The sequence below is a fragment of the Phragmites australis genome, chromosome 15 (assembly GCF_958298935.1).
Source record: "Phragmites australis chromosome 15, lpPhrAust1.1, whole genome shotgun sequence".
Lineage (NCBI taxonomy): Eukaryota > Viridiplantae > Streptophyta > Magnoliopsida > Poales > Poaceae > Phragmites > Phragmites australis.
The window spans coordinates 9,271,540-9,295,788 of NC_084935.1; the positions used below are offsets into that span (position 1 = coordinate 9,271,540).

The following is a 24,249-nucleotide window of genomic DNA, read 5'->3' on the forward strand; positions in this document are numbered from 1 at the left end:
GAGCACTCTCTCCCAAGCACTTGTATAGAACCTTCGGGGAACCGAGTGCTCGGGGGCTGTCACGTGCAGCCCCGAGCACTCTCTCCCGAGTACTTGCATAGAACCTTCGGGGAATCGAGTGCTCGGGGGCTACCACGTGCAGCCCCGAGCACTCTCCCGAGTACTTGTCTGTTCGGCCCATCGGGGGACTATGGTATTCGGGGGCGAGCGGGCACCTCCCCGAGCACTTTCTTCCCGGTACTTGGACTCTGTGGGTTGTCGGGGAACTGGGGTGCTCGGGGACCAGAGGCTGTGGCCCTGAGCACCTTCTTCCCGGTACTTAGATTTTCTTCATCCTGCAGGAGGGACCTCGCGAGATGGTGACACGTGGCGGACGACCGGCCTGGTCTCGGGACTCAGGGACCCCTGTTTCCTGATACACCGACACATGCTGATCGGGCTGCCAATCAGGGGCTCCCCGTTAATAGTTTCGCAACCCGCAAGGGAGCAGTGGAAGGGTTATGTTGCGGATAGGTAATTATTTATTATGTAATGCACTTCAAATATTATAGTGCTATTAAAGCTTCATTGACCATTTTGCATCTTATAGGTTTGGTGTGCAATACGACGGGAAGGATGCTGGCCTCTCCATGTCTTGGGTTCATGGGCTGCCACAGTTCGGTCCATGCCCACTGGATGCGGACGAGTCTACACTTATGCAGCACTATGAGGTGTACTTGTACGTCCTTCTCGGATGCATCATGTTCTGCAACACGGCAGACGATTATGTCATCCCCCATATTGTATGGTTAGCAGCCCACCTCGCGTCACATCCTTATGAGCCTACATCTTACAGTTGGGGATCTGCAGTGTTGGCTGCAACCTACAGAGGTTTGTGTGATGCAACCCAGCGAATAAAGAGGAAGGCAACTATTACAGGGTGCCTACACCTCTTACAGCTATGGAGTTGGGAGTACCTCCCGGTTTGCAGACCTTGGGTGCTCAAGTGCTACTACCCAGTCCACATCTCCGATGGCATTGCAGATGACATAAGGCCAACGATGGGGTATCGGTGGATTCATGCCAGGCTAAGATGGAGTCAGCAGCAAGACCATGGTAACTACTCTCGGGTGATCAGTGACCTGGACATCCTCAGTGCTGATCTAGTGGAGTGGGATCCATAGCGTATGACACGAGTAAAAGAAATTGCAGATGGTGGACTCCTCGCATCCTCTTGTAGCCGTGACGCAGACTTATGGTTGACCAGATGCTTCTTGTTGTACATGAATTGCGTGGAAGTATATTCTCCAGAACGTGTACAGAGGCAGTTCGGGTATCGACAGGTGGTGCCAGTACCACCACCACGAGACGCCGGATGGGCGCACGAGTAAGTGTGTTATTGTATGTTGCCTTAGTACATTGGTTATCCATGTTAATAAATTATAATTGTTTATGTCACGTACAGGAGGAGCTCACAGGGGGGCGGAGGCACGCAGAACTGGGCATCCAAGAATGCCGACTACATACGGAGGTGGACGGAGTCAGCAGCGGTGGATGTCATCGTTACTGCTAGACAATACGACGAGGTCACGTACTGGGACTACCTTGCTTGGTACCGTTCGCGCACGCGTGCCACCTTACTCAGCGGACATGTACAGCCGGGCCCCAGACCCTTCCCCGAGGATCGTGCCCGGCTACTTCATGTTGTGATAAGTGATGCGTTACTTATAATGGTTTTCTTTGGAAAATCTCTGTATTACTGACATGTCCCACATCTTATACAGACTGAAGAGGCGTATGAGATGCATACGCAAGCGGATCAAGCTTGTGGGGAACCAAGCGGGTCATCATCGCGGAGGGATCGTAACCCTCTCCGGGTCCACACTTCCGCACGAGGATCCTTCGGCATGGTACATGCAGGGCCGAGTTAGCGGGGCTGGATACACGTTCGGTGGGGTTCCCACAGGGTAGGCAGATGATGATGATGAGCAAGGGCACGCGAGGTAGGGGCCTGCGCAGGCTGCTGGGATGAGAGCCACACACCCGCCAGACGCTTACACTCCTGGGGATTGTGTGAGACGTCATCACTGTTGAGTAGCCAGTGCAATTTTTCATGACACATGTATTATTGACTTTAATGTCGAGGTCATCCCTATTATGTCTTATTGATGATGAAGATTACATGTATCATGGGGTTTTTCATCTTAGCGCGAATAGACCCTACACATAAAGAGTGGACAACAACAAACATTAGCATGTACGATACGCCTAAAGAACATAATAACATACCGCTGCTAAACCTAACATGCCTTAAGGAAAGAAAATATACAGCGTTACAATAGATGCTCAGGGCGAAGGAAAGTGGCGACGCAAATTAGCGTAAGAATACCAGGTGTGATGGTCAAAGCTATCCGGGTAAGATGGTTATCGTCTCCGAGGTGGTTCTGGGAAGTTGTAAAAATGAGTACGAGCAAATCCATCATCATTTTCAGGGTCATCAGTGTCCTCCGGAGATGGAAGCCTCGGAGGGTGGGGTTGTTGTGGCATGAAATCATCGTCGTCATCATCATCTTGAGGTATCACGGTGGTACGATGTCCTATTTCCCTATCGGTTGTATGGCATCTCGATGTTGTGCGTGAACGTCCTCTTGCAGTGTTCCTAGAACCTTCTCCTGTATTGCTGCTAGAACGTCTAGGCATTGGGGGCATGAAATCGTCATCATCTTCGTCCTCGTCATTATCTGGATGATTCGTAGAGGTCGCCACTGGACCCCTTAGGTTCGCTGACTGTCGTCGTCTACTACGCGAACCAGGCATCACACCCCCGCCGAAGAGCACATACATCGCCAAGAAGTGTGAGATTTCTTTGTTGATCAACTGTTCGTCTTCCGGGAACACCTGACGCAGAAGAGGAGCATTCGAATCAATGGAAATAAGATAAGTAGGGTGACCAAATAGAAAATGACGAACCTGAATATGTGATGCATACTGGTCCGGCGACATCAGCATCGTTCTGTGCCTCCTAGAGAAACCTATCACAGAAGGATGGTCGGCCAGTTCGCGCACCCTGAGATACATTTGACGCCGGTGATACAAGAGGGCCCTAAGGTCCTCGGTGGTTACACATTGGAGCGGAGCGGTTAACCTAGAACATATGGGTCTTGCATGCAATTTGGCCACTGCTTGGATTATGTTGTTCTCCTTTAAGGGATCATCGTTTCCTTCACGCACAACATGTAAGGAGGCATTAAGTGCTATAGCGATCGTTGAAGGTGTCCATGGAAACCCTGTACTAGAGGATCCCGCCATAGATTTATTGATCACTGACTGTAACGCTCTGTCTCTGCATCAAAACACGGATCCATGAATATTTAAGAAACAGAAAATAAATAAATAAAATTACATTAACAATACAATGGTTGTTGCTAGAGGTGTTGTCATTTCATAGTTAAAGCAGAGCTGTGTGGTCACTTCTTCTCTAAAGGGGTACAGTGTCAACCACAAAATACAAAATAAGTAGTACAACTAACAGGTGAATAACATTTTACAATACAAACCATTTCTGCGGATAGCTTCTAAGAACAAAATAAAATTCAAAGACTCTAATACAGTTCAGTTCGATAGTGGCCTGATAGTTTACTGACGGGTCGGGCAAGTCCTCCTGTCATGGCCAGGTTATCTGCAAAGTTTGCACCTGCGTAGGCCGTCAACAGCATCTGCTTCATCCATATCACCTTGCAGCCTCGTAGATCTAGGCCTTCCAGGATCTGTGCGTCGTGCTCGTGGATAAGGTACCCACTTAGGCCCCTCGATCGCTTTGTAGTTGATTCCGATGTTAAAGGACCACATCTTTGGAAGCCATGTGCTCCTCAATGCATCGATTGTGAAGTACGGTGATACGTACTGTGATCCGTCATTACCACCTATGTCCCTGCAAGCGGTTAAGACATGCGAGTACGGGATATGGTGCAGTTTTGGCTTATTGCATGCGCACTTCACCTCGTTAGGCCCAAGTTGACATTGCTGCACGATGTCCCCTGTGCTATACCCTGAAGCATACCTACGGTGGCACATGACCTCAAAGTCATTGTTGGCCAGGTCGTAGATCCTCGACCAATGAAAGTGTGCCTTGCTCCTCCTTCTGGATATGATTTGCTCCACCTTAGGTGCGAACCGTGTGCTGCACTTCATAGCAGCATTACCACGGTCTCGAAAGTAGCCCGTCGTTCTGTAGAATGTTAGCTTAATAATGGCACACAACGGAAGGCCCCGTACTCCCTTTAGGACATTGTTGAACGCCTCCGCTATGTTCGTTGTCATGATGGTGTACCTAACATGGAATACAGTAATTTTAGAACGGCTATTTGCATAAGAATCGGTACAATATGATCATTACAATTCTATGCGCTAACCTGGCACCATGAGTGTCATGGATTAGGGCCCAATGCTCCGCCGGCTTCCCCGTTATCCACTGGCTAAACGTACCACGTGAATGACTAACGATAGTTTGACCCCTAACCATTTGCGTCCGCAGATGATCCTCCCCTGCTTGCTGGTCTGCCATCATCTTGCGAGTGGTCTCATTTAACTCTCTCCATATCTTGTTGAACTTTGTCTGCTGGTTTTGAAGACATAGCCCTTTGAATCTCTTTACAAGCGACTTGCTGCGGTACCTTGTGTACAGGTTCGCTCCCAAGTGTCGCATGCACCATCTTCTCTCCACATCAGGCCATGCAATGGAGCAGTTTGTGCTATCATGCAGCACGTCCAACACATGCAGAAGGCCCTTGTTGCGGTCTGAGATGACGCAAACTCGTTTCCTATTTCCCACGACACGTGTCCTCACCAAGGTGAGGAACCACAACCAACTATCATTATTTTCACTCTCAACCATTGCAAAGGCGAGAGGAATGATCTGATTATTTGCATCCGCCGTCATTGCTGTCATAAGGGTACCATGGAACTTGCCGCTCAGAAATATGGCATCCACGCATACAACCGGCCTGCAATGCCTAAATGCTTCGATGCATTGTCCAAAGGACCAGAATAACCTAATGAGGTATCGGTCAGTGGTGCTATATGACCCATCATCTAGCCTGATCGGCTCATCCGCCATGGCCCACTGAGTCCCTGGATTCGTCATGGCAATCTTCTACAGTAGCCTCGGAGCATAGTTGTATGACTCTTCGAAGCTTCCAAACAGCATCTTCAACGCCTTCTGCTTCTCTCGCCACGCGGTGTGGTAATTGATAAGCATGCCAGTCTTAGTGTGCACCTCCCCCATAATCGATTTTGGTGATAAACAAATTTCCGTGCCAATAAGGGTGATGAGGAGTTGGGCTACGAACCTCGCATCAACGACGTGGTTCACATTCCTAATAGCCTCTTCGCTACATGTATGTGGGGTGTGTCTACTGATCACAAAATAGTTCTCATATTTCGGCTGATGTGCTCGTACGAAGTAAGGGAAATTCGGGTGCTTGGTACACCTTACCTCGTACTCCATAGGGTTAGACCGGGCGCACTTGTGGTCCTTTCTTGTTATTACAGCATAATTGCTAATAAAGTGAATGACCTCCCCTCTATTATGAAACTGTTGCCCGACCTGAATGTCGCTATTCTGGTATCCCCAGTTAGATAAGTTGTTATACTCAACGACGACACAATCCAGGATCCCAGTACCACGAAAGTACTGGATCGCCGGGACCGGGTCATCATTGTCAGCAGCTTCTTCATCCCCGCTACCACCGGCTTCATTATCCATGCATCCTGCATCGACCTCAGAAGGGTCCACTCTAGCTCCCCCTCTACTGGAACTGCCCTCCAACCTCTTCATGCATCACCTCCTGGCCTGAGCCTTCCACGGTAGTCACTGCATCACCTTGCACCAGTCGTGACATTATGTTTACGTACACCCCCATATCAAAGTTCTCCTCCAATGCCTTGCGTGAGTACAAAGCCCATGCGTTGTTCCTACTCATCTCGAACAACGTATGGACAACGACCAAGCTGTTTGGAACAAGCCGTGGCCGTACACCCTCTAGGACAACAGTATGGGACTGCTGTTTCACACGCAAAAGGCGCATAATATGTGATTTTAGACCATCTAGATCAATAGGTACCTCAACTGAACTCTCTATGTGCTGGCAGTTCTGAATTGTTACGAGTCTCCCATGCAAAACTGTGGGACGTTCTCCATAATAAATATGGAAAGTCATACCGTATCGCCTAAACAAATGTATATGTAATAAATAATAAGTAAAAAAATAATACTAATTAATTTGTGCAATACTTAACATTACTAAATATTTAAGTACGTAACTATGCATGTTAAAAAAACCCATGAGTGCATGTTCAACTATTGTGAATAAGTACTAATATACAACTAATATGCATCTTTCTTGCTACTGGACACTATCTTCTACGGTTCTACTAAACCTAAGTGATTAAACTAATTAATCAAGTTAATTGATTTAATCAAATTACTTTAATAAAACTAATTACCTTGATTAAATCACGTAAATTCATGTTATTAAATTAAATAAAGAATCTAATCACACTTACTAATAAAATTCATATAACCCAACTAAACAAATAATCTAAATACTCTAATTTATCAAAATAATATAATTAATCAAATGTACTTCAATAAATTTAACAATATACTTACGAAGGGACTAATATACTTCTGAACAGACTAAGAAAAATCTAATTACAATTACTAATTAACTACGTAATCTAAGAACTTACCTAAAGAAAATAGATCGCAGCTGCTGCTCGCGTTGATCCTTTCCGGTTGCCCCTCTGCTCGAGCTGCTTCTCCTAGCGTTGCTCCGTTCTTCTCTCCAATGCTGCTCTCTTCTTTTCTCCCTTCTCTCCTCTGCTGCTCTCATCTCCTCTCCCAGCCAGCGCATTTTATAAGCACAAAAACATCAGCAACCCTGGCACGCACACACCAAAAGCATCAACACGACGGGACGTGACAAGACGCATGGATTTCGGCAACTCAGGTGCCGAATACGGCACTGTGCACCGTATTCGGCACCTCAGTTGCCGAATACACCTTGTATTCGGCAACTGAGGTGCCGAATACGGTGCACAGTGCCGTATTCGGCACCTGAGTTGCCGAAATATGTGGGCCCAGGGTGTTTTCGGAATTTGAGTTATCGAAAGCCAAATTTCGGATTTTGAGTTACCGAATACGAGTGCTAGATTTACAAATATGTCAACATGTTGTCTAGTTTCACAAATACGGTCGCGTATATTGTCTAAATTCCCAAATTTGCCATGTGTCGCTTGTCGCCACTTCATGTTGCCGTTGCGCCATCTTTGTCCATATGGGTTGCACCTTGCCTTGAACACGTCTTCATTACTGTAAAAAAAACTAAGAGTACCGGTTAAAAACAGCTTCAGAGTTTATTTTTCAATTGGCACTTTTTTTTATTATCCTATTATTTTAATTAGTATCAGTGCTAATTGTAGAATCAGTATAAAAACTCACACGAACCGACAATGTAGATGGATGGCGAGTCTAAACTATAAAGGTGCGAAAGTGTTTGATGTTGAGCACACCATCTAACCCTCTAAATACAATCCAACGCTCTCCCTCCCTCCCATCATGTTCTGCCCGGTCTGTTTCCTGCCTCCTCCCACCTAATAAAAAACCAGGAAAATCCTACAGTCACATCTAGAAAACCGGAACAAAAAACCAAATCCACCCGGTCCGTCCCTTCCCCCGCGCCTCACAGATGGACGTCGTCACACCGCTCAATCCGATCCCTTCGCCGACAGCCCAACCCACCCTCCTCCCTGACCCCTCTCCTCCTCCCCGTTCTCCTCCTCCCGCCATTCACGCGGGATCCGGGCCCATGTCGCACCGCTCCCGCCCCTCCGCCGCTCACTCCGTTCCCCTCGCCGGCGGCCGAACCCAAACTCCTCCCCGACCCCTCTCCTCCCCTCCCCTCGGTCCTCCTCCTTGTGCTCCTCCTCCCTGTGCTCCTCCTCCCACCATTCGCGCGGCATCCGGGCCCACGCAGCCGCTCACTCTGATCCCCTAGCCGGCGGCCCAACCCACCCTCCTCCCCGACCCCTCTCCTCACCCCCGGTCCTCCGGCCCGTGCTCCTGCTCCCGCCATTCGCGCGGGATCCGGGCCCACGCAGGTGACTATGTTTGGCAACGCATCCGAAGGTGGTTCCTTATGTGATTTTGTCGCCAAATTTGTCGCGCGAGAATTTGTCGCCATCTTCCAACAGAGGTCGTTCCATATGACGAACTTCCTTTTTTGCGGAAATGATCGCCGATGCCAGCGGAGGTGATTTCGTAATTTCCATTTCCTTTTTCGCCGCTTTACCCGCCGATGACATTATAAAGCTTTCCTTTTGGTGTTTCTTGTTTTCCGAGGAGGACGGAGGATGTACGCCGAGAGGAGAGGCACCTTAACTAGGAGGACGGAAGAGGACGCCGAAGAGTGCATTTCACCGAGGAGGAGGAAGAAGGACTAGCATTTGTTGGTAAGCCCATAAGTCCAGTGCTGTTGTAAGAGAAAACTCAAACAGGAATTCTAAAGGAAAATGTGTTCTCTTTTATGTATGCAAATGTTTTGTTCTTGAACAATGGACGAATGACCATACAATACCGTATTTTTCCTCTTCCTGCAACACATGGAATGATGGTAGCTTCTGTTGTTAGTTCAAAGCCTAATTACAAATTCTAAAACATCTATTGTTAGTTCATCTTCCTCCTGATCAAATGTTCACTCATTTTATTCCTCTGTACCTCAGTAGTATTCCTTGACTTGTATTTAAACAGCTGCATTGTCCAATGTCTAGGTAGCAAAGGCCACTGTTCAAGTATCGAAGAGGCCTACAGCTTTTTGATCTCTGTTGGGAAAACCGGCGTCTGGAAGAAGGTCAAATCTTTTCACAGGGTTTGCAAGTGAGCAGGTATTTTCTTTTGCTTATTGTGTACATTATCTCTATCAGGACTGTAAAAGCGAGTAGTCGAGATATTGAATCTTGTATCTAGGAAGATATTTTCTGTGAATACTCAAATAGTACTTGAAGATCATTCAAAGTGCATACTATTTCTCACTACAGAACAGTCAAGATGACTTCTAGGCTTCAAGCTGTTAAGTATTTTGGTAGTATTGTGCTTTAGTGCCTTTTCATGTGTATATCAATTCAAGTGAACTATGGAGAACCGGAGAAGCACGTTGCTATACATGCTTAGTGTTTGTAATCCTTTAATTAGCGGTTAGCAGTACAATATAATAGGACTTGAAATATTTAAGTGCACTGATCTGTGGTATATTGGCTTTGTAAATTAAGGTGACTGCATGCATTATAGATCAATAAACAAAGGAGGCCGCAGATAGTATTATTTTCACTGAGCAATACATACGTTTGAGGTCGTTATAGTATTATTTCCACAAGGGAGAAGCTATGTAGCAATGATATTATTAGTATTTATAGGAGTAGATATGATGTACATTATTACTCTTGCGAAATAATAATTCATAAAACAGTTATTTAGATTTGCAATCAAAATAATCCATTTCCTTTGAATTTAGGTTGTCTTTGTTCCTTCCAATCAATTCAGATCAATTATAGATCAATCCATAAAGCGTACCGATGTCAATGAGAAATGTTATTTTACTATATGTATCTGAAGTTCATTACCGGGTCATAAAAATATGATACCGACATCAATCTTTGCCAATGCTATATTGGATCAGAATTTACAATTTTGATACCATGTATTCTTTTTTCTTTTTTGGACCCTCTAAGCTGTGCAGGTTCTTTACCAAAGACTAATTGTTCAATAGAACATTCTGTTTATAGCTTAATTTCCTAATTAATTATTTTTTATGTTGATTTCTGCAGGATAAACTTCATTATTGGGTGAGTGATTTCTGCCTGGACGTTTAATCCTTGAAGAGGCTTTAAAGAACAAAGGTTTTGATATACATAACTGTAAGGCCATCTGTTATCTATTATATATGAAACCTAGGCTAATTCTAGCACTTGCATATTGACTAAAGATTTTTTCGCTACTGGTGGAATTGGTGGGTGATTGCCATGTTACCTGCATGGCATGCACTGACCATGACTTGCTGGTAGTGCTGAATGACTTCATGATTGAATTGCTTAGCTTTATAATTCCTGTTATAAGTCACATATGCACATAAACCAGAGCTGCAATGTCTTTTCACCTACAATGTGCTGTATGTTTGCCTTGTTTCACCTACAATATGCACATAAACCAGAACTGTATGTTTGCCTTGTTTTCACCTACAATGTGCTGTATGTTTGCCTTGTTTTGTCACCAATTCGTCATGCCTAATGTGAACTTTACTATTTTCTTTATGGGCACTTTCCTCAGCCAAGCTTGCAAACTTAAGAGAAGGGAAATTGTGATTATCAGCCCTCTGTTTTGATAATACTGCATATTATTTTTTTACTAGCTTATGAATGCAATTCCATATGTGCTCGTGTCAGTTTTTTTCTATGGAGATTGGTTTATTAGTTCTAACACTTGAAGTGGCCGGTTAAAATTTAAATCTTTCTCGAGTCTGGACTATCTGTCCACTGTACTATCTATTGTATATGAAAGTTAGACTAATTCTAGCACTTGCGTGTGGAAAATAAATGAATAATTATTGAAACTTTTAGTTCAAAAGAAAATTTGAAACTATCAGAATGTGAGTACAGGCTGAATCCAAGATATGAGATGTTGTACCCTTTCTGGCCCAAATCAACTACCCTATTGTTTTTTCCTTCCACCTCGCTATTTTGCTATCTGAATCCCTGACGTTTGCTGTGTTCTTTTGGGGCCTATGCGATTATATGGTCTATTTTTGTACAAACATCTAGCCTTATGGATCTTAACCGAAAGAGAACATATGCAAACTTCTCTCACAAGCCAGTGGTGTCTAGGTGCGTTTATATTCACCTATCAACATGTAGCTAAAATAAATTATAAACCAAATAAGGCTAACATGTAATTTTTTACAGATTCAAATTATTCGATGACATTGAATATTTGGACTTGGAGAGATTATGGAGTGTCGTTGTTAGGGTAGATGTCAAGTTCCCGATCCTCTCTTGTCATCGTGATAGCCAACACTTCATCCTCATGGATATCAATGTAAATCACTTGTCTAATGGATAGAGATAACAATCGTCTTATAAGAAATATTATCGCAACCTAACTTTCCTGTTATTAAATTTTAAGGGATCCAAAATAGAAGCAATTGCATTGAAAAACAACGTTGACAGATTCAACACTTTACTCGCACAAGGGTGCGTTTATACCCTGCATGAAGTGAGATTCGATCCTAACTGGGAGGAGGCAGTGGAGTTTCGGAATATTGGGCACCGGTACGAGTGTGTCTTGAACAACCGCACTAGGGTTGAGCCGTATACCTTGCAAATTCAATTTCCGCTCTATCCGAAGCACCTCATGCCAATCCATGAAGTGTACCGACGTCCAAACAAGACGTTTGTAGGTAAGAATTAAGTGTGAAATATTTCCTTTTATCTATTATATTGAGAGAAGCAGGAGTGTTCATTTAATAAACTGATACAATTAATAAATCATACAGATGTAGCCGGAGTTGTTGTGCACTGGTGTGAACTTGAGCACGTTGGTCGCAGAAAAACCTATAGAGAGGTCATACTAATGGACACAAGGTATACTTTTGTTGATATGAATCGAAAATTTGTTAACTCAAGCTTTATATAGTAGAGATACTAATTTCATGCATAACATCATATGTTATTTATTGTTAAATTGTAGGTTCAACCTGATAGTTGTTGGAATTTGGTGTGAGCTTTTAGAGCGGTATGCGGTAAGCTTGCAATCTGCGGGAAATAATAAACACATTATCATTGGGACCATGCTGAAATTGAATAAGAGACACAGTCAGTGATTCCTCACCTTATAGTTTAGATAAGATAAAGAATATTGATATAGTTTATACTTAAATAACTACATAGTAACTAAGAAAGTTCACTTTATGATAGGGTGTTTGGAGACTTCAGATCACACGATATTTGCATTCAATCCAAATCATCTTGAAAGTCGTGAACTGCAGGGTGAGTAGTTCTATAGTCATCTAAAATTTTTTGTACATGAACATAATTACTGAATTAGAAATTATCAACTTACCCTATAGTATAGTTAATTTAAACGTCTCTGTTCGGATTGTGCAGCCTTCCAGCGGTCGTTAATTAGGGGCAATAGGGACCTCAGATTCGTGAACAGATTTATTGAAAAAAGGTGGGCATACCTGGCAACAGTGGTGTGACCTACATTGGAGACTTATGGCTACAAGTTAATCTCGAAGGATAGTTTTGTAACAGATAATAATAGATATATTAATGATTGTAGTTTACAATCGGACATGATAAAAATTTTGTATTTGTTTCCTTGTATGTTTGCTTCATCGTGATTTCTATATTATTCTTGATAGAGGAGCTTAGATATATGGTCTTTTTTGCTTTATCTTAGAATCCGTGTTCTATTCGACAATGCAAAATGGGCCTATGCAGGTGGATTCTCAGAAGAAAAGCAGGTACAATTTTCATGATATAGATATACAATTGAGTCATGTTCCTAAAAAATGCAACTAAGTCAGTAATACTATAGTTCCAAGTAAGTCAGAAATGGAAACATCGAGTACCAATTGGCCATTTCCATTCTTCATGGGGCAATCTATTTATAGGTGGATTTAACTCCTGTTGCCTGCAGATGAGAATCTTTTGTAGTAGCAGTGTGAAAGCATGATGAAGCACATCATTTTCGGATTCTAAAAGGAAATTATTTGTGTACTGTACATATGGACTAAAGCAGGCCTTACATATCGCAGAAAATTCGAAGGGGAAAACCGCTTCATGGTTAAGAGAACAAGTATTGCAGCTTGGTCCAACATTTATCAAGCTTGGACAGTTATCCTCCAACATTTTTCTATTCATTTAAATCTACACAAAACTATATGTTTGTGACATATTTTCACATCTGTATATTTCGATTGCTTTGTGTATCATTAGTGCTAATTTTTACTTGATGCCTTTGTGTTCTATACTACAAAAAAACTTATGATATTACACCATTGGCCTTAGTGGCCTTTGTTTTCAAACAAAGGTCAATGTCCTTGATGTTCTTTATGCTGCAATAAAAAAATCCAAAAAGTCAATGTCCGGCAGTTTGAAATTTGTATTATCTTGTAATTAGGTGCACCTAAAACTAAATGGTTTGTTCTATTTGTCATCATTAGTTGCACCTGCATGGTACTATTTGTCCAGTGTCTTCTTCCTTCGTTGTGCTGATGTGCTGTAGGGCATTGTTTGCTTGCCAGTGCCAGTATTAGATTAGATCTACATAGACATGAGTCTCTTATCTGCCCGTTCATATATTTATACATGTTATTTAGTTTAGTGAGAAAATTAATGCAGTTGGCTGCAACAGTTAGACAATTCTACCAGAATATCGTGTCAATTTTGGAGTAAACAAACATAGGTCCATTGTCTGCTTCATTCCATTATACATTCATGCCGTTCAGTTGGCTACCTCTAGACCTAAAGCCTAACATCTGGTGTACCCCTAGACCTAGAAGCTCAACAAAATTACAAATTTAATTCTGAACATAACAACTCGAGTCACAACGAATTAGACCAAAATTAGACTGCTGCTCTCACCTACCTAACGTTGCATGCAGCTGCAGCACCATAGTCCATGGTTGTACTATGATGTACACTACAGTGCAGGAACGAAAAGCAAAAATAAAGAAAGAAATGCAAAGGAAATTTATATATTTTTTAGAATGAGAGAAAAGAAGGGGCATTTAAGGCAAGGGGATGGTTTGAATCAGTCAGAATTTTGACTTTGAAATCTCACTTGGATTACAACTCTGTTTGGATGGATGTGGTATAGAGAGAGAGATTAGCAAAGACCATGGAACCGGTCCAAGATTCTAATTGTTCGGGCGCACCGTGTCCATCCGCTACGTCTGATAGTAACCCTTGAGTCAAACTGCCAAGTGACGGATCAGATTAACGTTTAAGGACATTTAAAATATCGATTGGCTGTTTTCTTTAGTTATTTATTCAGTTTGGCATTAGCCGTAGCATCATTATATTGTGTGATGAGAAATGATCGCTTTATAATAACTTAATAAATTTTAAAATTTTCTAAATCTGAGGGTCAGATATCCTTTTCTTGCAGATGTTGTCTTCGAAGCGAATTGATTGTACCAATTTAATTCTGAACATAACAACTCGAGTCACAACGAATTAGACCGGAATTAGACTGCTGCTCTCACCTACCTAACGTTGCATGCAGCTGCAGCACCATAGTCCATGGTTGTACTATGATGTACACTACAGTGCAGGAACGAAAAGCAAAAATAAAGAAAGAAATGCAAAGGAAATTTATATTTTTTTTAGAATGAGAGAAAAGAAGGGGCATTTAAGGCAAGGGGATGGTTTGAATCAGTCAGAATTTTGACCTTGAAATCTCACTTGGATTACAGCTCTGTTTGGATGGATGTGGTATAGAGAGAGAGAGATTAGCAAAGACCATGGAACCGGTCCAAGATTCTAATTGTTCGGGCACACCGTGTCCATCCGCTACGTCTGATAGTAACCCTTGAGTCAAACTGCCAAGTGACGGATCAGATTAACGATTAAGGACATTTAAAAGATCGATTGGCTGTTTTCTTTAGTTATTTATTCAGTTTGGGATTAGCGGTAGCATCATTATATTGTGTGATGAGAAATGATCGCTTTATAATAACTTAATAAATTTTAAAATTTTCTGAATCTGAGGGTCAGATATCCTTTTCTCGCAGATGTCGTCTTTGAAGCGAATTGATTGTACCATGACGTTTAATGACATGACTATCATCGGTATTACAAGTGATGTTGAAAAATAGCTCTCTTAAGTGGTTGCTTTTTCGATATAATTTGTGAAGTTCATATGTAAACTACTGACCAAATATATTGTTGGGTTTTTATTAGAAGGATCCGACATTAATGGTGTGGGTGGGTCTTCATCGTCCAGTGCGCAACCATCTCTCGCAGATGCCAAAGAACGTAAGAGGCAAAGGGAAAGGGAACGGTACGCACAAATGTCTAAAGATAGGAAAGAAGAGTTCCTTAAAATAAAGAGTGAAAGGAGAAGGGACCGGATCATGCAAATAGATGTACATAAGAAAGATGAGTTGCTTGAAATTAAGCGTGAGAGGGAAAGGGACAGGTACGCGCAAATTACTTTAGATAAGAAAGATGAGTTGCTTGAAATGAAGCGGGAATCTTGTAAGCAAAAAAAGGATGATGTGACACTTCTTAGTGTTGAATGCCATCAAGAGTCGACTTCACTTTCAGTAACACATGGTAATTCCATTAACTTGCAGTACATTGTGTGCAGTGTTCAATGTTTAAAGCAGTACTTACATGTTTCATTTGTTCATTGGATGGCCCCAACATATACATCTCAGGTGGTGGATCCAAGACATCCACTACACAGCCAGCGCTCATAGATCCTAAAGAACGTAAGAGGCGGAGAGAAAGGGAGTGGTACGCGCAAATGTCTGCAGAAAAGAAAGAAGAATTACTCAGAAAGAATCGCGAGCGGCGTAAGAATAAGAAAGATGGTTCAACAATTCTCACTGCAGATTGCCGTGAAACATCGAATCCTATCTCGACAACACCTGGTAATTCCATGAATTCATTATTTGGTTTTTCATCAACACCTCTGTTTTTCTAGATGATCTACTGAAGCATACCACATTTTTTTTTGTGATGTGTCTGCAGGCATTCCAAGTGTATGTGGGCAATCTTGCACCGCATGGAACAGGGAAAATGTTGCTCCTGGCAATGATACTTGTTGGCTGCGCCGAAATGATAACTACCAACGGTCAAAAATTCATAATTCATATGGTTCGATTGCAGCATTGGACATCGACCAAATTGGATCCGGAAAATCCACTGTCACAAAGTTACATCACACGTCGTGTGTAGTACGTACTCCGTTTGGAGACACGACAAACACTCTGATTAAAGGTATAATAACATGCCGTATATTGCGTGAACTAATTAAAAAACATGTGTTCACACTCGATCTGGTTATAACTTGTGATGTCCACAGAAAACAAACTAGATGCAAGTGTCGTAGATCACGCTCATCCATCTCCTCATACTGGGTCGTGGTATGCCCAAATGTCTGCGGATAAGAAGGTTGAATACTTAGAGAAGAAGCGTTTAGCCCGCCAGAAAAAGAAATATGAAGTGTTCGGTCTTAATGATCGAGAACCTTCTTCATGTGAACCGATGAATCCCACATGTACGGTGATGGTTTAATTACTCGATTTAGTTTCACCACAAATCATCTATCATATATTTAATAGGGAAACTAATTTGATTGTATTATTTGACAGTTACAGCTGGTAGTGGCATTGAAAGTTTCACGAGCAGTGACCATCGGGGTTCTGATCTTGAGTCAGACCGTAAACGTCAAAAGGGTCGACAATGGTACGCGAAATTGTCAGACGAGCGTAGAGCGGAATACTTACACAGCCTGCGTATTAGCCGCCAACATAAAAACTCTGGTGCACTCGTGGAAAATGATCAAGAAGTGGAATCAAATACTACGCACATCACAATTGGAATGCTTGATCCTTTGAATCATGCTGATATTCGACCAGATCCTGATAAGGAACTATGTGATTCGCTTATTTTTTAACCACTGGAACTACATTCGTCGGATGAAGGTAGCACATTATCCATCAGTGTACTCTATTTTGATGTGTTCTCACACTACTTCTTTCGACCCATAGAGAAACTCGAGGCAGTCCAGGATGTTCCCGATGATTTCGATGATGAAGAATGGAGGTTATATCGTGGACAAGGTAAAACATCAATGCAATCTACAGTCCCATCACATATATGTTGGTTTATCTGATTCATTATGTAACCTTTCCATATAAATATATTGGTATTTGTGCAGATGTTGTTTTTGAATCATACGTGGTGGAAGGTCCTGATAGTGTGGGTATGCAAGGTTATGATCCGTATGACCGCATCTACCAAAATCTTCCAAAGAAGCATCATGTTTTAAGGGAAGCCAAAAAACTGCCCGTATTGTGGAGCCAAACGGTTCCAATATGAGGGACTTGCTTTTTGTTGTAGGAAAGGGAAGGTTAAAATCTTCATTCCAGATGTACCAGATGAGTTGCGACGATTGTATACGAGCCTTGATGATGACGATGCAAAATACTTCAGACAACACATACGATATTTCAATTCTCATTTCTCCTTTACAAGTCTTGGTGTTACACTTGATCGTCGAGTCAGCACTGCTGCAGGAACTGGTATATATACATTCCGTGCACATGGTCAGCTATATCACCGTTTGGACCAGCTGGTACCTGGTGGGAAGGGTCCACGACACCTGCAGCTATACTTCTATGACACTGATGAGACAATGGAACACAGAGCTAAGAGGTCTCCTGGTCTTGATATCAATTTGATCCGGAAGATTCGGAGGATACTAGAGCACAACCCCTATGTGCAGACCTTTCAGAATGTTGGTTATGCTCCTAACCTCCATGATTATAGGATTGAGCTGAACACGGATATTGCATTGGACCAGCGAAGGTACAATGCCCCCACAGCTTCACAAGTTGCTGCTATCTGGATGGAAGGGAATGATCCACAAAAATGTTTCGATAGAAGTGTTATAGTGTATGGAAAAGCCGACAAACCTCGGTATATTCGGGCATACCATGGGTGCTACGATCCGTTGGCCTATCCTTTGTTTTTCCCTGGTGGAGAAACAGGATGGCAACGTAAGATGCTTTATGAAGGCCCTGACCCAGTAGATTGGCCAAACAATTATGATAACAATGATGATGACAACAGTGACAAGGAAGGTCCGCAGGCTATTTCCTACCTTCCCAAATTTAAAATTTTGCATGAACAACTATTTTTCTAAGCCCCTTGTGACTATGGTATTGAGTTTATGTTTTTTTGCAGATGGTTGTAGTGAGTCTAGCAAACATGTCAGTGCTAGGGAATATTATTGTTTCAAGTTGCAGATCAGGCTTGGGGAATTTAACATACTGTTACATGGGCGCCGTCTTTTCCAACAATGGGTTGTAGATATATACATAAAGATAGAGTCTATGAGGCTCGATTGGTATTCGAAACCAGAGAATCAAGCTCTCATACGTGCAGATTTGTACCAGGTATTACATGTCATCCTATTTATTTGAGATTGCATCATTAACACGTGTCCTCCTTTTGTCTGATGTGTTGCTTATTATAATACTGGACAGGGCATTATAGATACAATTGCTGCTGGTGAAGCGCGTGCTTCTGAGGTTGGTCTAAGAATTGTGCTCCCACGGACTTTTCCTGGAGGAGATCGAGACGTGCAAGCACGATTCCTTGACGCAATGGTTTTAGTGACCCGGTTTGGTAAGCCTGATTACTTTGTCACAATGACTTGTAATCCACATTGGGAGGAGATAACAAGGCAACTATTACCGGGCCAGACACCACAAGATAGACCAGAATTGGTTGCGAGAGTATACCGGGCTAAGCTGCGTGATTTACACGATTTTTTGATCAAGAAGAGTCACTTGGGTGAGGTCGCATCATATGCACATGTTACAGAGTTTCAGAAGAGGGGTTTGCCACATGAGCACTTCTTATTGATTATGGTCCCTAACAGTAAGTTAAGCAGTCCTGATGATTACGACAAGGTTATTTCAGCAGAGATTCCTGATCCTGTCAAATACCCTGTATTGCATGCTCTGGTTATCAAGCACATGCTACATGGACCATGTGGTGCTCTCAACAAAAATTGCCCCTGCATGATAGACGGACATTGCCGTTTTCGTTATCCTCGACAATTCTGTTCGGCTACACAGCAAGGAAAAGACTCTTATCCTATATATAGGAGAAGGGAAGATGGCCGTCGAGTGGCGACCAGGGGTGCTGTATTGGATAATAGATGGGTGGTTCCGTACAACCCCACACTGCTTATGCGGTATAACTGCCATATTAATGTCGAAGTTTGCTCAAGCATCAAGGCAGTTAAGTACCTATACAAATATGTCTATAAAGGTCATGACCGTGCATCCTTCTCAGTCGATCCACCAGATCAAAATGGTACAGTAATCAATGAGATTCGACAATACAGGGATGCAAGATTCATAACTCCCCCCGAGGCCGTGTATCGGATATTTGGTTTCCCTTTGTATGCCGTATCTCCTTCTGTTTTGCAACTTCAACTACATCTGCCAAACATGCAACTTGTGTCATACAGAGCTACTGATAACCTGAATGATGTGGTGAACCGGGAGAAATCTAAGAGGTCGATGCTTACTGAGTATTTCAAGATGAACCTGGTGGATAGCAAGGCACGTAAATTGTTATACACAGAGTTCCCGGAGCACTTCCGGTGGATCAAGTCCGATAAGCGCTGGCAGGCAAGGGTAAAGAGGCCGCAGGTTGGGAGAATTGTGTATGCAAACCCTGCTGAAGGGGAGAGGTACTATTTACGTGTGCTCCTCAACCATGTGAGAGGCACAACTTCATATGAGAACCTTCGTACTGTACATGGGAAAACCTGTTCCACCTTCAGAGATGCGTGCGAGATGATAGGGCTCGTAGAGACTGATAGATCCCTCGATGAATGCTTGGCTGAGTCTACTACATTCCACATGCCTTGTGCACTGAGAAGGTTGTTTGCGATAATTATTGTATTCTGCGAGGCAACAAATATCCGTGGCTTATGGGAAAATCATTTTGAAGCAATGTCCCAAGATTATCGTCGTACACACAATGATGCAGCAATGGTTGAGCAACTGGTGCTTAGGGATATTAGAAACGTGGTTCATTCAATGGGCAAGGATGTAAGGAATTATGGTCTTCCGGAGGTTGACGACTCAGGTGATGTCCTTGCGTAGTGTTTTACGTTTTTTTCGCTTATTTTGTCAATAGTCATGATTTATTGGTAAATACATTATAGTTGATCTCCATGATGAATTATGGTTTGCAGATAACACCTTAACTTGTCGACTAAAGTATTATGATTTACATAATACATATAACAATTTTCCTTGGTTACCATACAAATAATTAGGCTCAATTATATTGCTAAAATATGGTGATGTGAATAAACCATAACAAAATGGCAGTTCTCTTATAGTTATGTCAGTGCTTATTTATCTTACACTGTATTGTAAATATTTTGTTATGTTAACTAACGGTTCAGTTAATATTTTATTATTATATTGTTCATACAGCTGATTATTATAGCGATCAATCGAGAGAAGTATTAGAGGAATTGTCGGTGGGCGTAGACGTAGAACATCTGAATCTTATTAATACACTGAACATAGAGCAGCGGTCGGGGTTTGATGAAATAATGGATCACGTAATCAACTCTAAGAGCCAGGTATTCTTTGTTGATGGTCCAGGTGGCACGGGAAAGACATATTTGTACAAGGCATTGCTTGCAAAGGTTCGTTCGATGGGTCTGATAGCCATTGCAACTGCAACGTCTGGTATTGCAGCGTCCATCATGCCCGGTGGTCGCACCGCCCACTCCAGGTTCAAGATCCCCATAAAGCTTTCCGACAACAACATGTGTAATTTCACCAAACAGAGCGGTACCGCTGAGTTGCTTCGCAGGTCACACTTGATAATCTGGGAAGAAGTTGCCATGACCAAACGTCAAGCTGTTGAAACACTCGATAGGTCTCTCCAGGATATAATGGGATGCTCGCAGCTCTTTGGTGGAAAGGTCATGGTATTTGGAGGAGACTTTAGGCAGGTCCTTCCAGTGGTGACACGTGGTACGAGGGCACAAATCACTGATGCTACACTACAAAGGTCTTATATATGGGAGAAGATACGTAAGATACAGCTAACCTGGAATATGAGGGCGCAGTCTGATCCATGGTTCTCCGAATACCTCCTTAGGATTGGCAACGGAACAGAAGAGACGATTGGTGATGATTATGTGCGTCTCCCAAATGATATCGTGGTTGGTTACAGTTTTGCAGAAGAATCAATTGACAAACTCATTGAATTTGTATTCCCAGATCTCCAGAACAATTCTACGTCAGCGGACTACATGAGTGCACGTGCTATCCTCTCAACTAAGAATGAGCATGTGGATGAGCTGAATGCAATTATGATAGATAGGTTTCCAGGCAAGGAGACGGTATACTACAGCTTTGATTCCGTCGACGATGATTCACGAAACAACTATCCGATTGACTTTCTGAACTCAATCACACCAAATGGATTGCCACCACATTTGCTTAAACTCAAAAGCAACTGTCCAGTCATCCTGCTTCGGAATCTTGATCCTCACAACGGTCTCTGCAATGGAACAAGGCTAATGGTTAGAGCTTGCCAACGTAATGCCATTGATGCAGAGATTGTTGGCGGGCAACATCATGGAAAGAGGGTGTTCATTCCTAGGATCCCTTTGTCCCCCTCAGAGGACATTTCACTCCCTTTCAGATTCAAGAGGAAACAATTTCCAATCCGCCTTAGCTTTGCAATGACTATAAACAAAGCTCAAGGACAAACCATTCCTAATGTTGGTATTTATCTACCCGAGCCTGTGTTTTCTCATGGACAGCTGTATGTTGCATTATCGAGGGGTGTATCACGTCAGTCAACACGGATTCTAGCTAAGCCAAATAAAGATATAGATGCCATAGGGAGAAGCACCAAGAATATTGTGTACAGAGATGTATTGGAATGGTGTTCTTCGGTTTCATGATCGGTATCTTGCTTCTAACCTCACTATAATTGATTCGTCTGTGAATTGCAAATGTAATAATTAATTGTGCTGTAGGAACGCTTCTGGTTTCTTCGTTTTTGAGTGCAAGCGCACATAGAATGGAGAAAAGGCCAGAACCTACAATTCATAGAGTAAGTCTTCTCCAACGCTCAACGGTGCACAATTCGCACGGATCCTTGTTATGGACATGAAATGCACATGCAGGATGGGAACGACAGTCTTAAGCAATTTTTGGTAAATCTACTGAAATATAACAGGAAAGAACGTGAAGACGACATCCCCTCCTTGGACGAAAAATTGTCAAGAGCATTAGGCATTCGATGTTTCCAAAGATAAAATACTTGTGATATTATATTTTCACGTGACTATCTATTCAACCATATATTATTTGATGTATTGTTTATTTTTATTTTTGATGCTCTAAAACCATATATAAGTAACTGTGGATGTAAAAAATTGCGCGTGACTATTTATTTTTATTCTTGATACTTAAAAACATATTAGACACCGTAGTTAAAAAAAACACGCGTGAGTTTGGTATCCAGCACCCAATCCTACCCGTTTTGATCGAATCTAACGCATCTAGCTCCCCCCACCGCCAATACGTCGTATTTTCTGTCTGCCTCAACCTGGCTCCATCCCACCCACAGAAATTGGTCAACACAGATTAACCAACCCCGCTATCGCACCCCATCCTACCCACCCCCGCACATGAAAAAGCTATCGCCGGCCCCGATCTCTATCTCCGCCGCCTGCTTGCCTCGTCGCGCACCTTGGCCCTGGCTTTCGCCGCCTCCAACACCGTCTTCCTTGGCCCGCAGTGCGCCTGCATCCGGCTACATCGGATGCCTCCAGCCCTCGACGCCCTCGGCATCGACCGCCTCCGGCCCCGGTGTCCTCGGCCCGCATCTCGCCCACCTCCGGACCCGGCGTCCTCGGCCCGCAGTTCGCCCGCCTCCAGCCCCAAAGTCCGATGCCCGCAGCGCGCCTACCTCCGGCTACATCGGCCGCCTCGAGGCCCCAGCGCCCTCGGCATCGACCGCCTCCAGCCCCGGCGTCGTCGGCCCGCAGCTCGCCTGCCTCTGGCTACATCGGCCGCCTCGAGCCCCCGGCGCCCCCGACATCGACCGCCTCCAGCCCCTGGTGTTCCTCGGCCCGCAGCTCGCCCGCGTCCGGCCCCGACGTCCTCGGCCCGCGGCGCACCAGCCTCCGCCTACATCCCCACGCCCACTGAATTTGGGGTACTCCTTCTTCACAGGTAGGCATCCCTGCCGGCTTTGCCGCCATCAATGGCCGGTCCCCACACCGCGACGGGGAGGGCGCAATTTACACTGGATCCGCCATCGAGGTGAGTTAAAAAAGGAATGTGTATATATGACAAATCTCTACATACCAAAATTATCTTTTGTTACCAATTCCACTTGTTTTGTTTCTAACAATCCTTATATAAACCATCGAGGAGGAGGGCAGAGGGAGGTTCGGTCTTCAGCTGAGGAGGAGAGAAGAGGGAGGATCGGGGGTCGGCTGAGGAAATCAGGTTTGTTTTGTTCAGCCATTTCTGTAGACGAACACTTGGATTTCACCGAGGGGTATGCATGTCTCAGTTTATGCTTCCATGCTGCCAAGTGATACATTTTGATTATGTAGACAGTACATTACTAAAATTCTCATATTTCGATCTGCAAGCATGATTTACACGAGTTGATGTTTCTAGATTATGCCTTGTATATTTGGCGTTTTGATTATGTTGAGTTATGGAATATGGATCGTAGCAGTTAGTAATGTACTGTCATTACTGTGGATTTGTCTATATGATGTTGCTGCTTGTAGGTCAGTAAACATTGGAAATTCATATAGACAGAAGTTTCTACTTCTTAAGTATTTTTTGTGACCTTTCGTTTAGTTGCTTATCTACTGTTCTGGTGCACTCTAAAACTGCAGCAAGAAGAAAAAGAGAGGAGGACAGGCAGTTGGTCATGATAAAGTTAACCGAGGATTGCGCCAGTTTATAATTTGAAAGGTGAGGAAGCAACATAATGCAAATGCAAAATACGGGTCCTTGTATAGTGATTGGTACAGTAGTATACCAAAATGCAAACTATCATAGGTTTCTTGACGTATACTGTTTGTTCCTTTGCAGTTTGTGAGAAGGTTGAAAGTAAAGGGAGACCAACATTTAATGAGGTTAGTGATTTGTTATTTCTATTAGAGATCACATGGGTTTACTTTTCTTGTTGTGATGCAAGGCATGTATTAGAGATCACATGGGTTTACTTTTACGAACTAGGAAACAACCAATTTACATATTTGAGTCCCTGATTCCTTAGCATGTATGAGTTTGCTATTTCTTGATCTTCGAAGATTTGATCCATTATTTGCTGGTTTTAAAGAATATGGTGATATATGTGATATATTTCTGCTCTTTTATATATATAGTTGAATGC

General features: G+C 43.1%; 1 protein-coding gene across 1 annotated transcript; it reads left to right on the top strand.

The window, feature by feature from the left end:
- The first annotated feature begins 15,107 nt into the window (after nt 1-15,107).
- LOC133892113 (uncharacterized) lies at nt 15,108-21,784 on the top strand. The gene is made up of 10 exons (XM_062332848.1): nt 15,108-15,294; nt 15,393-15,692; nt 15,793-15,803; nt 16,416-16,509; nt 16,815-16,886; nt 16,985-17,048; nt 17,167-17,909; nt 18,013-18,224; nt 18,315-19,935; nt 20,292-21,784. The coding sequence occupies exons 1-10, from the start codon at nt 15,108-15,110 to the stop codon at nt 21,782-21,784; spliced, it is 4,797 nt and encodes a 1,598-aa protein (XP_062188832.1).
- Nucleotides 21,785-24,249: the final 2,465 nt, after the last annotated feature.